Consider the following 21,120-nt stretch of genomic DNA (forward strand, 5'->3'; position numbering starts at 1 on the left):
ACAGCAGAAAAACAGTAGAGCTGTTATTGAAAAGTAACATTCAAATAACGCCTAAGGTAACACCTGAAAGGGCACACTATTCTCAGAAAACCAAAAAGTCAAAATACCTAAACCACGAAATGTCAGGGGCGCACTATTCGTCTATTGTATAGGGAATCTAAGTATTAAAATAAAATAAAACTAGTACAGCACAAAGCTGACATTGAGAACTTTAATAGTACGAACGTGACTGATGCCTGCATTTTACAAACTGACAGCAAAGTCTTCATTAGTAATGTTAATTATTTAAACATCTTAACGAGCGAATAACTCGAGACAAGAACTCGCTCTTTGTTGTTTATTCTTGTTGAAAGGAACAATAAGATGGAATCATATTGAGTTTATTCTTTCCAAAATGCGCCCAACCTTGAATTAAGTGCAAGCCATTAAGCGGGTAAACTCGACGAGGTGTGTCCGAGTGTAGCCGACAAACCTTCGAAAAATAACATTTTAAATGTTTTGTGTTTTAACACGCTGTCTTTGTGCAAATAATCTTGCACTTTGACATTATGAATGGACGTTCTAATAATACCTGTTATTTAAACCGACAAGTCATATTATTATGTAGAGATCGTTGTCTTGATAAAACAAAAGAACTCTACATTTCAAAATGCAGACTGTTCAAATAATACGAAAAAATTAGACAAGCTTCGTACAAATACCTAATACATGACGGTCGAAGCAAGGACACCTCCAATTAATTTAAATTCAATAAAAAGCAAGTTATACATTCAAGGTTCACGATATCAGGAAGCACGCTAGGGGTTATTCCGTATTCGACCCACGACAACTCAACCCACTTATTATTTTTTCCTTACTCAACCCAATTTTGTTCCTCACTCTACCCACAACAAATTTTTAATTTTATGTTCCTTATTCACCCCAAAAACATTCCTAGCTCAACCCATTTTAAAACCACTTAAAAAATATAAGATTTTTATGTACGGTCAGAATAAAAATATAGTTTTTAGAAATTTAAGCTCAGTTAACTTTTGTGTTAATATCGTTCTATTAAATAAAACTGCAGGAGTTCTGATACAATAATATATTTGAAAAACGTTTTTCACAAATGGAGACAAATCAAATAATGACTAATTTGACTCTACTATAAATCCACTATAAATCTACTATAAATCAAACGACTTTGATTTTTTATTAAATCAGTATAACCAAGCGTATGGCGTATAATTTTTTCCCCAGACACTTGTTCATGAATGTACAAATATTCCAAATAATACAATGTATTTTTTTTTTTCAAGCGGTATGAGATGACAAAAGAAAAATAATAAAAGTATTCATGTGGACAGCTAATCCCGCGGTATAAGTTTTGAGCCTCTAAATTTGTTTATGTATTTACCTTAAAATAAAATAAAATCTTTGATATATTTTAGTTAATCAACATACTCATTGGGGTAACCTGTAGTGTTAGAGCTAAGATTGTTATTAAATAAATAAATATCTATATTTTTTCATGTAGGTGATGTTTTTTATTTTTTTTATTTAATTATAAATAAATGTACATACTAGTATGTATTTATCATTATTAAATTTCTGAAAAAACAGTAAACGTTGTTTTGCTATCCATACTTATTTTTGGCATATTTACTTTGGGTTGAGTAAGGAATGCATTTGGGTAGAATAACGAAATTATGTAATGGGTTGAGCTAGGAATACTAATTTGGGATGAGTGAAGAAATGGGTTGAGTTGTCATGGGTCGAATACGGAATAACCCATACCAACTCATCAGAATCACAAATGGTTATGACATGTAACGAGCGGTGCCACCGCCTCAGCTTTGTCGAGATCCGTCGTGACAGAGCTAACCTTCGCTATCCAGGCTAAATAAATTAGAATACAATAGACCTGATATGTGTACCTTACAAATAATTAATATGCGACAACTACCTGTGATTAATACCCTTTAAAGAATGCTCTATGAACTTTGGCGCAAGGCACTCAGGACCAGTTTCGATGATAATAATATGGGCAACTAATGGTAATATGCACATAATTTACTAGCACAAGCCCGCGGCTATGTTCCCGTGATGATCAACTACAATCTGCCAAACAAAAATACAGAAATCAGGTAACGCTTTAAACCTTTGAATGTTTGATTTTTATACTAACTCTTAAGCCTTCTTTGGGGTTTAAGATTAATTTCTCATTCATTTGGTTCAGCCGCAAAATCTGTAACTACCTCTACATATAAGATTTATTTTCATAGGTCAAGTAGATTATAATAAGCTTTTATATAATAGATTAGCACTTAGTTTCAAATTATTATTCTGTTGGAACAATCTAGCAATGGCAACTGACATTTTACTATTATTAAGAATCTTCATAAGCTTATTAGAAATCAAGTTATAAGTAGACAAAGACACTATTTAGTTTCAGAAAACAATATTTTGTTTCTGGTTTGAATAACCTCTGCTCTTTTAGTCTGTCGATTTTAAAGATATTTATGTATGTAACCAATTGCTTCTAAAACAAACCTTGAGTCTAGATTGAAGTTATGAATCGACTTGTCTGTTATTATCTATCTTTATGCTTCATCTATATTTTTCAAACATTACTTTATTCATACGGAACTCTTTGTAGAGACTGTCTGAAGATACTTTGATAAATCAAGAAAAAATATAATGAGTACTTATTTTTGTATGTTTAACAGTGCACAAAAATGCGGATACTGGTTAAACCCGGCGTGTATTCTTGTAATACAAGCGCATAATAGATGTAATCTGAGTACGTGTCTCGACAAAATATTAATTTAAATGGGCAATAAGAAACCCATCAGTCAAGTTGACGGGCCCGGTGAGGCGTCGCGGCCGTTGCAAGACGACCAGATGATTTGTTTGGTGGATGCACACGACGGTTATTACCAACAGATTGCGATAGACATGAAGACGAGATAAATTAGAGTTGACTGACCACGAAATCGTGGCATTGTAGGGTTGACAGCGCTAAATAGTCGCACAATATGTTTATTTACTCGAATCGATTTGCGAAGTACCTAATCTAATCAACATAATCATTTCTTTATCAATATTTTGGTGAATCCATGCAGCCCTACAAACGACGGACTTTTAATTACTTTAGCAATTACCTTGGCATCTACAATTACCTGTTGACTCAACACAAGCAACGGCCCTACCTAGTCCATTAAATTAAATTATCTTAATTTAAAACTTTTGATAAGTAACCCTCCAACAACCCTTAATAGCCTGACTAATCAAATAACATGATCGTAACAATGTAGCGTAGTAGCGCGTAACATCATGCCGGATAGTGCCACGCTCCGCTGGCCACGACAACGACACTGATATTTTTTTGACCTGTGTTAATAAGTTATTGTACGTAATGTGATATTTATTATTGTTGTCTTTTCCTTTAAAATTAACTTTCAACATTTTGAATTAGCAATTTTTAAGATGTTGAGAAACATAAAAAGCGTAGCGTACAGTCAGCGTCAAATAGTTCGTGACACCCAAACTGGCCAAAAAGTTGAAAACACAACCTTATTCCCATTGTAACAAAGATGTGTTGCTAACTTTTTGGCTACTTTAGGTGTCACGAAATATTTGACTTTGACTGTACAACTACATTATGGCATAATGTAAATAAAGGAGAGTCAAAGAGCACATTGTGTCTGTCCACAAATCGCTAATGTCCGATAAGCACTTGATCGATGTTGCGTGAGAAGTGTGTCCGCTCCAAGAAATGAGAAGTTAATTGGCCCATTATACGTCAAAAGCCGCTGGGCCGAGCCTTGACCCGCGGAGGGCCCTGACAGCGAACCCGTTTGAGCACTCGAGATGCTCTCGCCAAGGCGACGCACCTCCTGCGAATGCCTTTGCTTGCTTAGCAAAAAAAACAATCAAAGAATGATGCACCAATAGGGATGTTTCCTGGGTAAAAAAGCAAGAGTTTTAATTAGTCCGTCAGTTAGCTTATCAATACTCGACACGTATTTTTCACTTTTTCAAACTAATGAAAATGTAAAGATATAAAGCGTGCCAAAGTTCTAAAGAAAAGGCCCGTGACGTCAATGAGTACTTAAAAGTGCAGCACTTTGTGACGTCGCGTGGAACTTCAACGCACTATAACTTTGTAATTATTTGTTTCATTCACAATTAAAAATATACGTGTCCAATATATTTTTATATTAAAATTGACGGACTAAACATTTTTTTTAGGAACTAGCCTACTCTACCAATACCCAAAATTGGGTGTAAAAGTGAATGATTTGTTTGAAAATTTTCTTGGAGTTAGTCACTCATCATACTTGAAAATGCTGTACCAGTCCATGAATGCCTTAACGACGGTGTAGAGAGAAATCCGTGGAACACAATTTCTGACCTCGGGACTTTATTTAGCCTAGTTAGAAGGCGAACATACCAAAAGTCCCCGCCCTTAGCCCTTGAGCCGGCGGGGAGAGGGGGGTTTAAAGGTACCACTTTTCGGTTTTTCGCTTAATCCTCGGAAACTATGCGTCCTAGTGACATGATTACTATGAACCAAAAAAAGCTTATTTAATTTGCTACAGGCGAGACCGTCAAGTTTTTCTATATCTTGTATAGTTTTTGCGGCATCTGCTCTAGAAGGTCTGTAAAATAGGAAATTTTATTTTTGTCTTACATGTTCCTATCAGGAGATAATCGACTAAATCAACATTGAGCAAACACTANTAGTGACATGATTACTATGAACCAAAAAAAGCTTATTTAATTTGCTACAGGCGAGACCGTCAAGTTTTTCTATATCTTGTATAGTTTTTGCGGCATCTGCTCTAGAAGGTCTGTAAAATAGGAAATTTTATTTTTGTCTTACATGTTCCTATCAGGAGATAATCGACTAAATCAACATTGAGCAAACACTATAGACATGCGGGAGCATGTTAAGCCTAGTTCCAGGGAGGGGACTGCACCGTGCGTATATTTAGACGAATCAATTGGAGCCACTTTTGACTCCTCATCATTCAAAAACTACTGTGCATTAACACTTCAAATTTGGCTCATGTATTGAGACTTGCAAGATATACATCAGCTTTAAATTTCATAAATATACCTCAAACGGTTATTTAGGTATTGACGTTCAAAAATCGTCATTTAGAACACTAAAATATATCTATCACCTGTGAAATGTTAAAATTTACTGGTTTTTTATTTGTTCCTTTGTATTTACATAACTACCTTTCTAGATGCCAAATTTGAACCTTCGAGGTCATCTGGAAATGGTTAGAATTTGGTCTATAGGTCAGACATGTAGATTTTTGGACGTCAATACCTAAAGAACCGTTTGAGGCATATTTATGAAATTTGAAGCTGATGTATATCTTGCAAGACTCAACACATGAGCCAAATTTGAAGTGTTAATGCACAGTAGTTTTTGAGTGATGAGGGGTCAAATGTGGCTCAAAGTGGTTCGTCTAAATATACGCACGGTGCAGTCCCCTCCCTGGAACTAGGCTAAACATGCTCCCGCATGTCTAGAATGTTTGCTCAATGTTGATTTAGTCGATTTTCTCCTGATGGGTACATGTAAGACAAAAATAAAATTTCCAATATTACAGACCTTCTAGAGCAGATGCCGCGAAAACTATACAAGATATAGAAAAACTTGACTATTTCACCTGTAGCAAATTGAATATGCTTTTTTTAGTCCATAGTAGTCATGTCACTAGGACGCATAGTTTTCCAGGATTAAGCGAAAAACCGAAAAGTGGCACCTTTAAACCCCCCTCTCCCCGCCGGCTCAAGGGCTAAGGGCGGGGACTTTTGCTATGTTCACCTCCTAACTAGTCTAAATAAAGTCCTGAAGTCAGAAATTGTGTTCTACAGTTTTCCATCTATAATGCTTTATTGACTGGACTATAGTTACAAGACTTACATTGTGTGAATGCTTGAGGCTACCAAACATTAATTAATTTATTTACCACTTTTTTCTTCTCCGCAGATTTCGATCAAAAGTAGCTGATTACAGCCTAGGTGATTGAATTTGTATGAGCTTAATAGTTTCAAACTTCCAGCAAAATCCATCTACTTTTTTGTGTGGAGTGACAAAAACTTTCGCGTTTATAATTTTAATATAGAATTTATTAACGAATAAAGCAGTGACATTTTGCTCATGAGGCAATATCATTTTGAAAAAATTATAAACATTAGTAAAAAAGAGAATGGCACCAGGCATTGCAAATTAAGTGCTAAGAGTTCATGTATAAAGGTTAAAATAATAAGAACAAGTTTTTAATTGAATAAAGTAACAGTCGTCTTTTACTATCACATAAAATTCATTGTTTATTTGCTAAAATATTACATGTTCACCAAACCACGACACGCACGGTCATAAATTAATATTTATCGCCTTTATCACTTTCGCATTTAATTACAAATGAATACCTACCTACCTACAAACAAATTAAAACGTTCTTTTATAAGTTCCACCACAAAGAACCTGTTAAATAAAAGGGGGAGAAGAAAAAACTCGTGTTTGCTGAAAGCTTTTTGCTTTTTTAACCAACTTCAACAAAAGGAGGAGGTTCTAAATTCGGTTGGTATATTTTTTTACTAAAATTAGTATGTAACCGTTGAATATTTGTTTGCTGTATAGGCCTGTACCATTTTGGATTGGTAAGTATTAGTTTTGTTCTAAAGGCTCTCGGATTTCCCCAGGCAAGGGATGAACAAGCACAACTAACAATACTAGGGAAAAGCAATGCTGAAAACTGGTATCTGAAAATAGTAACTATTTTTCAACACAAATAGAGATCAATTTACCTTTTCGTAATAAAAACAGTTAAACTATGTACTTGACTGACTTTATAAGCTTGTCAAAGCCACAAGCTGGCAGGTGTTCTTTCATTCAGAATCACATTAGTTATACATAATAATGTGCGTACCTAATGAAATGTCACAGAAACAGGGTAAAAACTATGTGGGGCAAATACTTTTCCCAGCAATCATCGTCGTCTAACACAAAAAATGTGAGAAAGAAATCGCAGCGCTACCGCACCGCTTCGACATCAATATCCATGCGACTTGTATAGCTACTTTCATTTCACCATTGCTAACTGTCATTAGGTTTTCTAGTGTTTTCTGTGTGTCAATAGCATTAGCACCTACGACTACCAGAGGAATTTCTAAAAAAAAATAGAATCCTACGTCCGCAATGTCGTAATCGGCAGAAGATATCATAATTTGAGATTTGTTTACCCCAGATATATAGGTTTCAATTCAATTCGTGCTTCCATTCGCGAACCCGCTGGGTTCGTACAATCAATATCCTATTGTGCCCTCGTATGAATGTCATACACCTTTACCCTACCTGATTGATCAGCCGAAATAGCAACATTAGGCGAAGGCGAGTGACACGAGGGTAAATACGCATGAAGGCGAGCACCACAATGGCAGGAACCTTGGCCGTCCTAATGAGCTGGAGGCGCGAGGAATGCCGCAGACTCACGACATGCCCTACAATGCCTACAGATCACGTGTAAAAAGGACACCTAGTGTGGTGTCAACACGTAACCGATCCCACGCGGAAATCTCAGATTTAAAAATGGGTCAATAATTTCAGCCACAGGTAAATATGGAAAAAGTCGATAAATATGGAAACCATTCACTTCATAGTTGCTAGCAGAAAACAAGAACTCAATATTTTGTGTTAAATTAACGTGCTGTAAGTGATAAACTATGTATTTGGAGCAAGGAATTTGAAGAGATAAACTAAATTAGTTTAATAAGTATAAACAAAATGATCATTGAAGTAAACGGCCAAATTATACTACAGCTAATATGGGTATGTAAGCGTTTATATAAAACTAGCTTTCCGCCCGCGGCTTCGCCCGCGTGGAATTTTGTCTGTCACAGAAAAACTTATCGCGCGCGTCCCTGTTTCAAAAACCGGGATAAAAACTATCCTATGTTCTTTCCCGGGACTCAAACTATCTCTATGCCAAATTTCATCAAAATCGGTTGCGAGGTTTAAGCGGGAAAGCGTAACAGACAGACAGACAGACAGACAGACAGACAGACAGACAGACAGAGTTACTTTCGCATTTATAATATTAGTTGTGATAACATTCAGCTTTAAGTAAGTAGCCGGTTTTCTTTGGGCTTTGGCATTGATGACTTGCCGCGGAATTTCACACATGCCAGCCTGGGACATGTCACCGCGACGCATTCACGCTTTTTACAGAAGCCTCAATTAACGGAGGTAACCTTTAATAACGGTTACGGCATACCTATTTTAGTTTTACAAGTTTATTTGGAAACGTCTATGAACGTATTTAGGTATTAATAATAATAAAAAATTTAACGATAGAGCACCTAGTTGGGCGCCAAAACGCGTAAGCCTCTATCTTGAATAATAGCTTTTTCATGAACCGGATCCGGTTAGTTAGTAAAACTAAATGAGTCATCCAATGAGCTGTTTGCATTTGCAGTGGGTGACCAGTGTAATGGTGACATTCATCATCGTGCCGCTAATGCGGCCGGCCTCCGCCTGAAGCGTTGCAACACCAATGTTCACACAATTTGCGATTGACCATTCAAACAATGTTTCAAAACAGACCCTTCATCAAATTATTGATGTGCCACAAATGGCTTCTTATGTAATAGCTGGTGGTGTGACATTGGCAATTTGGTTCACAGCGGAAGACCCAGTCACGCACGCAACTAATATACAAATGATTTGATTACTACCACAGCCTATTTTTATGGGAATCAGATGTTGTTGCAATTGAGAGCAAGAAACCCTACTTCAGTAGTTGTAGCAGGCAGTAAATTTATACGGATCAAAGGCTCTACCATTGTATTGAGTCTCAGTGATAAAGCAATAATCGTGCAATAAAATTTGCATATAAACCGCGCTATTGTTTGTCCTGCGTTTTGCCAAGTCTATGAATTTCTGCTCCGGAGTGAGTTATGATTTCCTAATTGCTGGGTGTGTCGAACATATGCACACACGACTGGGAACCTGAATATTTATTACCTGCAGAGCGACTTGCATTTTGTATCTGTCTAACGAAACATAAAGTTAGAACACCTACAGAAATTGTAGTGAAATATCTATGTATGACCTTTCTCTCAAGTGTCGCGTTAGCTAAGATTATAGTCCTTGTCTCGATGTAAATTAATAGAACATTAAATGAAGATTTCGCAAAACCTTAGGGTCATCTGTTGCCGAGTGTTTAAAAATATCGATGCTTTTGCTATTGACATAAGACCAAAAGTGAACGCTCAGAAATGTGTATTGATAAGGACATTGTGGCGGAATTTTTAGAGGCAAAAAATGCGGTTGGTGCAGTGTTGTGCATTGGTAAAATCGGGTCAGTGGTTCAATGCGAGCGACACAGGGACAGTCACTTCCGCTCCTTTGTAGCTTTGTCCGGTGTTTTCGCAAATTGTAAAAAGTCCTGCAAGTTTTTGTATACATATTCGGTTTACAGACGGAAAAGATTGAGAAATGTCTGTTGCTCCCCATTAAAACCATTTCAAATATCTGAGAGTTCATTCCTTACGTAATGTAATATGTGTTTTTTGAATTGATGCTTAAAACTAAGAAGTAATTTAATCTAACTCGCATGCAACATGCATGCCTGACAAGCGTTAGAGCGGGTAATTTGTCATCGCGGTTCGTGCGCCGGCGACCGCCGTCACTCGTCACATCCGACATAGAGACATGCGTACCTATCGTGTAACAACTTGTCTACAATCTATTTCTACATTCTCTATATATTTATTAGATGTCACTAAGTTCCAAGTATCTAATAAATAAGTTTAATTAAATTAACACTCACGTTTGACAAACATCTTACGAGTATGGTAACAACGCGAACTTCAGATGCGCAATTCCTTGTCCGAAATACAAACTGAAACTGAGATCTATGGATGAAAATGTGAGGTTATTTTAGGGAAGTTCCAAAAACGTTTGATAAATCTAACATTACAATAAATAAATTATATCTATTATTACATATAATTGAAAAAGGAAAATGTTAATTAACTCCATGCAGTTGCGTGCGTGAAATACATATACTATGTTCACTATCGGATCGACGAAACTCAATTACGAACATAGTTATTATTAATCTACATTTTACTGTTTTTGTACAGTTTGTCTGTGTTCGTAAAGTTTCGCAAAAAACTTAAAATTATGTGCCACTTGAATCACGATTAAGAATAAAATAATTATTGGTGGTATGTTTCTACTTTTATTTTTTCCTGGTTGAATGGCTGTGGTGGTATGGTGAAACTGCTATTGTAACTTACCTTAAATACTATTTTGTCCTTTTCCATTGTGAAGACTGTCTCGTGAACTAGGTGAGTTCTGAAACAACAAACAAATATTATTTTTACATAGTACCTACTTTAGGAAAATTACTCCAAATACAATAATTAAATTTTCAGCATCATTTCAGCGGTTTCCCGCTTTTTCATCCACTTAATAACAGTGGTTTAATAATATTCATCAAGCTTAATAATATTAAGTGGGTATACGAGCTACTGCTAGAATAATTATATTACATAAATTCAATTAACATCATGACGCCTCACCTACAATCGACTTCCAGTTAACATTGAACTGTGACTTAAACCTTGTTAAGCATAAGATTAAGCACGTAATGGTAGGTACTTAGGTACACTACGACATAAATTGATAGGCTGTAATAAATCAGGGTCTACTCTGCAAAGTGATTTCAATTTGCTTGTTCTATTGGCTTCTGACCCTCATGCTAGCCTACTAAAACAAGTGAATGAAACGTATAGAGTCGAATATACACATCGTTCGGCTTTAGATAGGACCCCAACTATCAAATTCAATTTAATGGTTGACAAGTTAAGAAGCTGTTTATTGAAAGATGAGGCTTATGAGAAAGATAATCTCTATATTACCTACGTAATTTTTATGCATATCACAAAGAAGTGTAATAGCGTGGTAGGCGGAATAGGAAAATACTTAGGCTCGGTTGCACCATCTTACTTTAACTTTGACAAACGTCAAAGATCTGTCAAACTCCATACAAAAACCACCGGTTATCGTTAAATTTACGGTTAAAGTTAGGTGGTGCAACTCAGCCTTAGAAGACACGGTGACAGAAATTTTAATTTCAACTGAAATAGTTTTGTCTTCCAATATACCTACCAATCTTTTTCCGAGACGTCAGACAAATCAACTAGGTATGCATAAAAAACTATACACATCATTTTACGGTTGAGTAACTTAATTCCTTGTACTTAATAATCACGGACATACTTTTATAAAATAGTTAATTAACAGTAATCGATATTAATGACTAATTTGTTAAGTAAATAATCATTAATTTATTTTATTAGAAAACATTTTTATTACGTGAACAATACCATTCACTGAGCTAAATAATTTTAATAACTAACTACTAAGTTATACTATGAAACTTAAATGCACTCGTATTTTACCTGAAGCGTGTTCAGCTTTTATAATGCCTTCGCATAATTCACATACCTACTTGTTAGTCTATCAATTATAATTAGCTAACTTGAGTGTACTTGAACTTAACGTTCACTCATCGTGATGTAACCACCAGACCCAAGTACAGCAGGTATCTGATGAGTCTTTTGACTTCTAAACCGAGCAAATGTCACAATTTTCAAGCAATTTAAAACCAGCTTTTAGTCTGGTTGCCTCTACATAGAGCAAGTTTTAAAACAGGCTTTTATCAAAATTATGTTATAACGTTACAGACGCACATGCAAAATAAATGCAAATGGAATACGTAAGCATAATAAAACGATATGAAGACACTCCTAACTCGTAATGCTTAGTGCGAATATAGTTCACTTGACCTCTCGACTTGACGCATCGCAACCAGTCTCATTGCCAAGCTTATGAATATTTAAGCCTATTTGTCGTGATTCGTGACACCAACAGGATTCGCCTAGAATTCCATACCTACCCGTATGTCATATTCGCATTACGTAAGCCTGTAAACAAAAATAAATAGAAGAACCATCAATGATTGACGTAGAGTCGTTTAGTTCACTTTTAGTTTTTGCAATAAATAAAATACATCCCGATTACATTGGTTTGATCTTAATCGAGTGATGTGTTCTTTTTTTAGTAGCCTTGATTCACTAAGTTGATGAGCAGTGATTGTGGTGACGGGCTATAGTTTTATTTTGAATAGGCATTATTTCACATTTTGAAAAACGTCGAAAAATGTTTTAAAGAGTTACCAGAACCTTCCTAAAAGTGTATCGCTAAATTATTATCAATGTGTGTGTGGTTTAATGAAAACAAATTCTTTATCTCCAGACATGTAAAAAAATTAAGTCCATCGCTGATTAATAATTGCCTGAAATATTCATAGCACCAATAGCACTAATATTCGCATATCAATGTTCTGAATATTGAATCTATAAATCAATTAATCAATCACTACCAGATCACAATCATTTATGGCAGCAATAACAAATTACATGCCGACTCCCGCCAAACTTAGGTGTGGCGATAGAAAAAACGCTTTAAGTTCCATTTGAAGTAGGTACCTACACAAATTGCTTCGCATTGTAAACTGTAATAATACGTTCCAAACGTAATATATTTATTTATGGAAATACGGATGGGGCACTTATGTAGATACATTCCCTCTTCCCAAGTGTTGGAAGTCACGAACTCACGACAAGCATCACTTAAGAAGATGTACCGACAGCAGAGAAAGCGAGAGCGACCATCGAATTTTAGTTTTATTATCGCACTTCTACAATGATACGAAACTATTATGATTTATGTAACTTAACAAATAGGCAATAATAGCTAAGTATGAACATGATATCTAAACATTCTTACATAATGATATGATATCGCTAATTTCAAGTGATAAAAGGTAGGCAAATACTATTGTTGTTTAAAAATAACTTCAAGAACGTAAAACCACAGATAATATAATACTAGGTAAAACATTATGTTACTTAAATAAATTCAATTTTTAATAACTGACTGAATTACCCGATTTCAGAAAATGGCAAGACTGTTCAAAATTTCAGGACCTGAAAGTTTGTCCTGACACACTTAATCAGAAAAATCTACACTTATTGCCTTCAAAAGTGCCTACATAAAGAATTGGGATTTCAGTTCACCGGATAAATATCTAATTTGAGGTAAATAAAGAGCTAAAAAATAGTACCAACTCTTTATAAAATTATTAGTGTTAAGTAGGTACTGATATCCTATCATACTATAATCTGACTAGATTATTTATTACCTGCGCAGTTTATTTATCAATTGCACTATTTCTAAAAATAGTTATTTAAAATCTTCGTAACAGTATTACATGGCGATACTCAATCAAATACTTTTCAGCATTCCTCGCTTCACCAAACACGTAATGAAAATGTTTGAACAAGCAGCGTATTGAGCTAAACACTGTAATATCGTATGTAGTTGTAATAAATGCGAGTTTGCAATCAAAATCTATGATCTAATGTGCAACACTGAACTACGGAACTGCACCATGTACTACGAGTATGACGCTGAAGCATAAATCCTCAATTAAGTAACAAGCAGCCCGACGTAAAGTGATCGATTGCTGTTAAGTGCATAACCACTGCAATAAGTGTAATAATTGCAGTGCGCACTGGAAACGATTTCTGAATTAACCTTCTGAAAGCAATAATTCATGCAGCACTTCAAATGTGTGTGATTATGCGCTTCCTTTATCTTTTAGGGTGACTTAGATATAAGAATTTTATAGGATTTGGTACTTTGGCAAGAGAGTTATACATATTTATCGGAAAATACTTACTCAGAAAGTTGGGAAACTAATTTTAAAGTTGATTTGAACTACGAGTGATACCTGCAGTACCTAAGTACAAGATTCTAAATACTTATTTCTTTATTGTCCAGAGATTTATATCTCTTCGTAAAAGGTTATTGTCTCGTATCACAATAAGTTAATAATAATAATATTATAAGTCAGTAGGCAGTGTAGGCACACACTTATGACGTAGGATAAGTATTATAGAATACCGGTAATACCGTCTCAATGGTTTATAAACCTTGTGAGTATAAGAAAATTTTAAATTTCACGGTCAGCTTTACCCATTCACCTTTTGTTAAACCTAACCTCGGTGTTAAAACGCTTCTTCTTTTAAATAATATTTTCGGAACAATACAACTATAACCAATTTTTATCGTATGTATGAAACTAGGAAGAGACCTTGTATTTGTAGGAGCCATTTCTATGTCTATAGTAACTAAGGTACCTTAAATACTACACATAGTATTCCGCAATTAAAGTTACAATAGAAAATGTATGAATTAGCGTGCAAAGGGAATCTAATATTGTAATCTCATTGTTGATAGATCGTTAACGTAAGAAGTTATTGGCGCAAAGTCCTGAGCGCATTGGGTCACTGGTTCGATTCTTTTCTGATCTGATGTTTCCAAAAAATATCTATGATTCCGATAACAGACATTTCGTAGAGGTGAACTAATAAAGTAAGGCTGAATTGCACCATCTTACTTTAACTTTGACAAATGTCAAAAATCTTGCAAACTCCATACAAAAAGCACCGGTTATCGTTATAGTTACCGTTAAAGTTAAGTAGTGCAACTCTAACAACTCTCGTAAGTAAGATGGTGCAACCCACCCTTAGTGTTCGAAACCATTATTATTGGGTTTCTATGTATTTTTCTACCCTCAATGGAAGGTATTAGGTCTATATCCAAGGGCTCAATTGAAGACCTCCATGGATCGCATTGGGTGTAGACTGTAGGTCTCAATAAGCGAAAGGTAAAAGTGCGCTGACCGGCTAGGGCATTACATAGTGTGGGAAATCAATGAACGCTGTAGGTATATCATGCTACAAACTAGGGTTAGCATATACGCTTCATTTTGAAGGAGACCATCCCGCCTTCATGACACGAAGAAACACGAAAAACTTAGACATTTTACAATGGAAAACATCAAAGGAGAAATACAAAAAAAAACTGACTTCAAAGGAAACAATCAAATTCCTAAGATCAATTCTACCTAAGTAATCGACTACGAAATAAAGGACAATGGGCAAAATGGTACCTGGCTCCAATAGATATGTGTCTAGTATCGTTTGAAAGGTCTTACCAAGATGAACAACTTTTGCTATGGCCACCAGCCTCAGATCTGGTTGCGTTCGAAGATAAACATACTTTTTTTGTAACCTAAGTATCATACAGTATGGAAGGAAGGCAGACGCGCTCGGGGCAGGGCACCGACGAGATGGTCGGACGCGGTGAGGAAGACGGTGGGCGGGACTTTGCATCGTGCGGTCCACACAGCTTATGACCGCAGTCTGTGGAGGAACACTATCTATGGTCGCGATCCTCATCAGTAACGGACCGAGGAAGAAGAAGAAGAAGTATCATACGTGTCTTTCGTAAGGTACTTAGGTTATGCGAGGCAGGAAGGGTTTACTGCTCCAGCATCCTTCCTTAACTCTACAATTATTGATGGGGATAATTTTTTTTTTTTTGAAGAACTACTACCCCCTTATTAATAAAAAGTTACACCTAAGAAGAACCTTGGATTAAAATGACATTTCCATACCAAATGACAATTTATGCCAGAGTTCAACTAGGGTTTAACTTTTATTACTTCTTAAGGGTTTTATTATGGGTTGCTAAAGCGAACAAACCCACAAGACCCAATAAGTCCACCCACAAGATGGACCGACGACCTCTTAAAGGTAGCGGGAAGGCGCTGGATGCAGGCCGCCACCAACCGGCCATTGTGGAAATCATTGGGGGAGGCCTATGTTCAACGATACGTCCTATGGCTAAAATGATCATGATGATGATGATGAAAGCGAAAAAGGGCTAATAGCTTGGGTAGTTCATCGTAGGTATAATCCTTTCCTTTTCAATGCTTCTTTTAGTTATATTAATAGATTGTAGTCATAATACATACTCGTATACATGGATGATTATGTTATACTTTCATTATAATACTTAGTGGAATTACTGCTTTCAAAACGTGAATTAGAACTGGCCCCATAGCAGACATTTTCCTACATGTAAAGGCCTTTTAAAATATANTGCATTATAAAATTTCTTAACTAGTAAAAATTCCTTAGAAGAAAATATTAGTGACTTTAGATGAAGTAATTGCTTGCTTCTGAAATAGGTATATTGTAATAACGACGAACAACTACGGAACCCTACACCTGCGCGTGCCACGACATGCACTTGGCTAATTATTCTTTCTTATTTTGTGTGTTTAATGTAATATAGTGGCTTTTTAGGGTTCCGTACCTCAAAAGGAAAAAACGGAACCCTTATAGGATCACTTTGTTGTCCGTCTGTCTGTCTGTCAAAACCCTTTATCTCAAGAACGCGTGGACGTATCAAGCTGAAATTCACATGAAATACTCAAGTCTATTGTCCCTTTAGGCTGTGAAAATATAAAACTTCTAAGCCAAGCCAATCAAAAGATACAGCCGATTATGTCCATATTTTCAACAAATTTTCGACACTCGCAAAGGAATCAAAATCTACAGGAAACTTCCCGTAAACTCAGAATCTTGAAATTTGGCATGAAGCATTGTCATATAATGCAAATATAGGAAAAATTGCGAAAATCACATTTTTTTATATCGGTATACACCACTAAATTTTAATCACCGAAAAAAAAAATTCTGGGTAATGAGTTATTGATACTGATCCCATTTGTGCAAAAAAAAAAGTAAAATAAAGTGACTCAAAATATCCTCCTAAAATTGGTAATTTATTGACACACGCGTCGCTAGCACTATTTACGTAGGATAATGTAACACTTATTAGAATTCAACTTGGTCTAAGTTAGCTAAGTATGTAATAATAACACTGGAAGCGTGGTCAAGGCGTGAGCGAGACAGATAGATCGATGCGACGAGCGAGCGCGTACGACTACTCTAGCGAACAGCGGAGTGACCCAGCTGTGACGCGTAAAATACGGACTAAAGAAAATTTAATAAAAAAAATAACTTTATGAAAAACATTTCTTTTTCTTTTGTTTTAAATTTTTCACACGTTTCTACATAACCTGTTAAAATTTTTTCGGTGATAAAAATTTAGTGGTGTATACAGCAGTTTATACCGACACCTTAGACGAATTTCCGTCACACGCTAGGGAATCAAAACCTACAAGGTACTTCCCGTGAACTCAGAATATTGAAATTCGGCACGAAGCAACGTTATTTAGTACAGATAAAGGCAAAATTGCGAAAATGATAAAGGACNCTTAGTATTACATAGCGATACTCAATCAAATACTTTTCAGCATTCCTCGCTCCACCAAACACGTAATGAAAATGTTTGAACAAGCAGCGTATTGAGCTAAACACTGTAATATCGTATGTAGTTGTAATAAATGCGAGTTTGCAATCAAAATCTATGATCTAATATGCAACACTGAACTACGGAACTACACCATGTACTACGAGTATGACGCTGAAGCATAAATCCTCAATTAAGTAACAAGCAGCCCGACGTAAAATGATCGATTGCTGTTAAGTGCATAACCACCGCAATAAGTGTATTAATTGCAGTGCGCACTGGAAACGATTTCTGAATTAACCTTCTGAAAGCAATAATTCATGCAGCACTTCAAATGTGTGTGATTATGCGCTTCCTTTATCTTTTAGGTCTTCTATCTTGTGACTTAGATATAAGAATTTTATAGGATTTGGTACTTTGGCAAGAGAGTTATATTTATCGGAAAATAGTTACTCAGAAAGTTGGGAAACTAATTTAAAGTTGATTTGAACTACGAGTACATACCTGATACCTGCAGTACCTACCTAAGTACAAGATTCTAAATACTTATTTCTTTATTGTCCAGAGATTTATATCTCTTCGTAAAAGGTTATTGTCTCGTATCACAATAAGTTAATAACAATAATATTTAAGTCAGTAGGCACACACTTATGACGTAGGATAAGTATTATAGAATACCGGTAATACCGTCTCAATGGTTTATAAACCTTGTAAGTATAAGAAAATTTTAAATTTCACGGTCACCTTTACCCATTCACCTTTTGTTAAATCTAACCTCGGTGTTAAAACGCTTCTTCTTTTAAATAAAATTTCGGAACAATACAACTATAACCAATTTTATCGTATGTAATATGAACTAGGAAGAGACCTTGTAATTGTAAGCCAATTCTATGTACGTAGAAGTAAAGGTACCATCAATATTCAATACGACACATTGTATTCCGCAATTAAATTCAATAGTTGCAATAGAAATTTTTAGATTTAGCGAGCAAACTAATCATCTCATTGTTGATAGATAAAGTTGGGGCAATGAATCGTCTTGAGCGCATTGGGTCACTGGTTCGATTCTTCTGATCAGATGTTTCCAAAAAACTATCTTTAGAATTCCGATAACAGACATTTCGTAGAGGTGAACTATAAAGAAGGCTGAGTTGCACCATCTTACTTTAACTTTGACAAATGTCAAAAATCTGTCAAACTCCATACAAAAAGCACCGGTTATCGTTATAGTTACCGTTAAAGTTAAGTAGTGCAACTCTAACAACTCTCGTGCAAACCTAAGTGTTCGAAAACATTACGTTTATTGGGTTTCTCATGTATTTTTCTGCCCTCGATGGTATTAGGTCTATATACAAGGGCTCAATTGAAGACCTCCATGGATCGCATTGGGTGTAGACTGTAGGTCTCAATAAGCGAAAGGTAAAAGTGCGCTGACCGGCTAGGGCATTACATAGTGTGGGAAATCAATGAACGCTATAGGTACCTATATCATGCTACGGACTAGGGTTAACATACGCTTCATTTTTAACGAGACCATCCCGCCTTCATGACACGAAGAAAAACGAAAAACTTTAGACATTTTACAATGGAAAACATCAAAGGAGAAATACAAAAAAAACTGACTTCAAAGGAAACAATCAAATTCCTAAGATCAATTCTACCTAATCGACTACGAAAATAATTTGATGGTAGATTTTAAATGAAAATTGTTTTAATTGTCTGACTATTAACTTTAATGTATGGAAAGATGTGCAGACATTCCTAAGACACAAGTCTGTGAATTAATTATCCTAATAATTTGGTATTCAATTTTAAAGTAAATGAATTACCTAGGTATTATAGCTTTGAGGTAGCATTTCATGGCGAAGCTCGTGCCCAGCATTACATAACGCGACGGTCGACAATTATTCATTGTGCAACGGAGATGCACAGGCACCTTCTAAGTATTAAGTAAACTCCTGCCTGATCAGGCTATCACTCAATTTTTCTCTGAAATTGTTTTAAACAAAACGAGTAGGTACGTTCTCGCTTATGTTTTCTGATTAACATGTAGGTAAACATGTTAGTAAACACTATTTAGAAATTATAAAATTGAAGTTGCGAAAAGTTTAAATTATTTCCTAGTGAAAAAAGAATTTACTGTACCTCTAGTAGGAAAAACTTTCGAGTTCGTTTCGTTGCGTATTCAAAGTGTCATCGAAAAATTTTGTATGAAAAATTAAACAGCGCCCCCTAGGGCGGCTATAATATAGGGGGCGCTGTTTAATTTTTCATACAAAATTTTTCTGGTCTCATGGCTTAAGTGCCTAGTGCTACTTAAGTCTCTAGTTCTTAACATCCCATACGTAAGTCTTAGCTTAACCATTTTGTGGTGGGTAGCTGAAATCAACCAACGCACTATGGANGACCCATTCTATCCGCCAAATTATTTTGGCACACGATGCGCCAAACACCCTGTATATTGGTTATGGCTATTGGAGCGGGTACCACTTTCCATACATTTGTGCCCATCATCCTTTCATGGTAGATTTTAAAGTCTAATGGAAATTGTTTTAATTGTCTGACTATTAACTTTAATGTATGGAAAGATGTGCAGACATTCCTAAGACAAAAGTCTGTGAATTAATTATCCTAATAATTTGGTATTCAATTTTAAAGTAAATGAATTACCTAGGTATTATAGCTATGAGGTAGCATTTCATGGCGAAGCTCGTGCCCAGCATTACATAACGCGCGGTCGACCATTATTCATTGTGCAACGGAGATGCACAGGCACCTTCTATTAAGTAAACTCCTGCCTGAGAGAACTATCACTCAATTTTCTTCTGAAATCATTTTAAACGAAACACGTAGGTACGTTCTCACTTATGTTTTCTGATATAACATGTAAACATGTTAGTAAACACTAAGTATTTAGAAATTATAAAATTGAAGTTGCGAAAAGTTTAAATTATTTTCTAGTGAAAAAATAATTTGCTAAATTGTTATGAAACTTTTGGAAAGGTAGAGTCGTAGGTAGTATTAGTGACTTAATAATTTTAGTTAATAAACAGGTCATAGGTAATAAGTACATGTAATGTAGGTATAGTTAATTGATACATGACATTACACCATCTTTTATGCATGTACTTACACGTACCTACAGACACAAATAAAGCTCACTCGCCTCCGTGAGTTGCAAGAACTATAAGGACCTATCACCTACCTATCTAACGGTACTTATTGGCATAAGATTATATTAGATAACATTTATTTCTTTATTAATCGTATTACTTAATACACGTAAGTATCTTAATTACGCTCAATAATGTCCCAACTCACGCGATGAATTGAAGTCTTCCACGTATGCTCAGCCCCAGGATAATTCGCGTGTTTCGTGATAATATCTTCAAGTAAGTATTCCCAATTTCAGTCCTACAATCGAAACTCTAAAAAGTTATGAGCTAATAATAATTATTTTTTCCGGCACATCGACTCCATTTCATTGCAACAAATACTTTTTAATTTGCTCATTAACACTACTTACACATAATTATGTAGGTAGGTAATATGTTACTTTACTTTGATATGCCGTTTCCGTTTCGTCGGTACAATTAATGTAATTTAAATAAAGGAAATATCGTAATGAAATATAGAAAATGAAATGAATCAATCATTAAAAGGTATGCTATTAAAGATAAGCATAAAAATTCATGAGCATTCAAAACGCTGTATTCTGTAAGTATTTCTTACCTACTGTATTACGTGCTACTTAAGTCTCTAGTTCTTAACATCTCATACGTAAGTCTTAGCTTTACCATTTTGTGGTAGGT

General features: G+C 35.5%; 1 protein-coding gene across 3 annotated transcripts in view; it reads right to left on the reverse strand.

Moving 5' to 3' along the window:
* The window catches only part of LOC114351758 (uncharacterized), a 77,776-nt gene that overhangs the window by 55,588 nt on the left and 1,068 nt on the right, over positions 1-21,120 (reverse strand). For 2 of the 3 annotated variants that reach the window (XM_028303069.1, XM_028303070.1), the window contains exon 2: positions 10,309-10,366. In XM_028303069.1, coding sequence (XP_028158870.1) covers positions 10,309-10,366 — 58 coding nt within the window. Of the gene's footprint in view, positions 1-10,308; positions 10,367-20,629; positions 20,715-21,120 lie in introns of those variants that run through there. The other variant, XM_028303071.1, reaches the window with a different exon arrangement.

This window comes from Ostrinia furnacalis, unplaced genomic scaffold (assembly GCF_004193835.3).
Source record: "Ostrinia furnacalis isolate ACB-3 unplaced genomic scaffold, ASM419383v2 OfSCF1172, whole genome shotgun sequence".
NCBI lineage: Eukaryota > Metazoa > Arthropoda > Insecta > Lepidoptera > Crambidae > Ostrinia > Ostrinia furnacalis.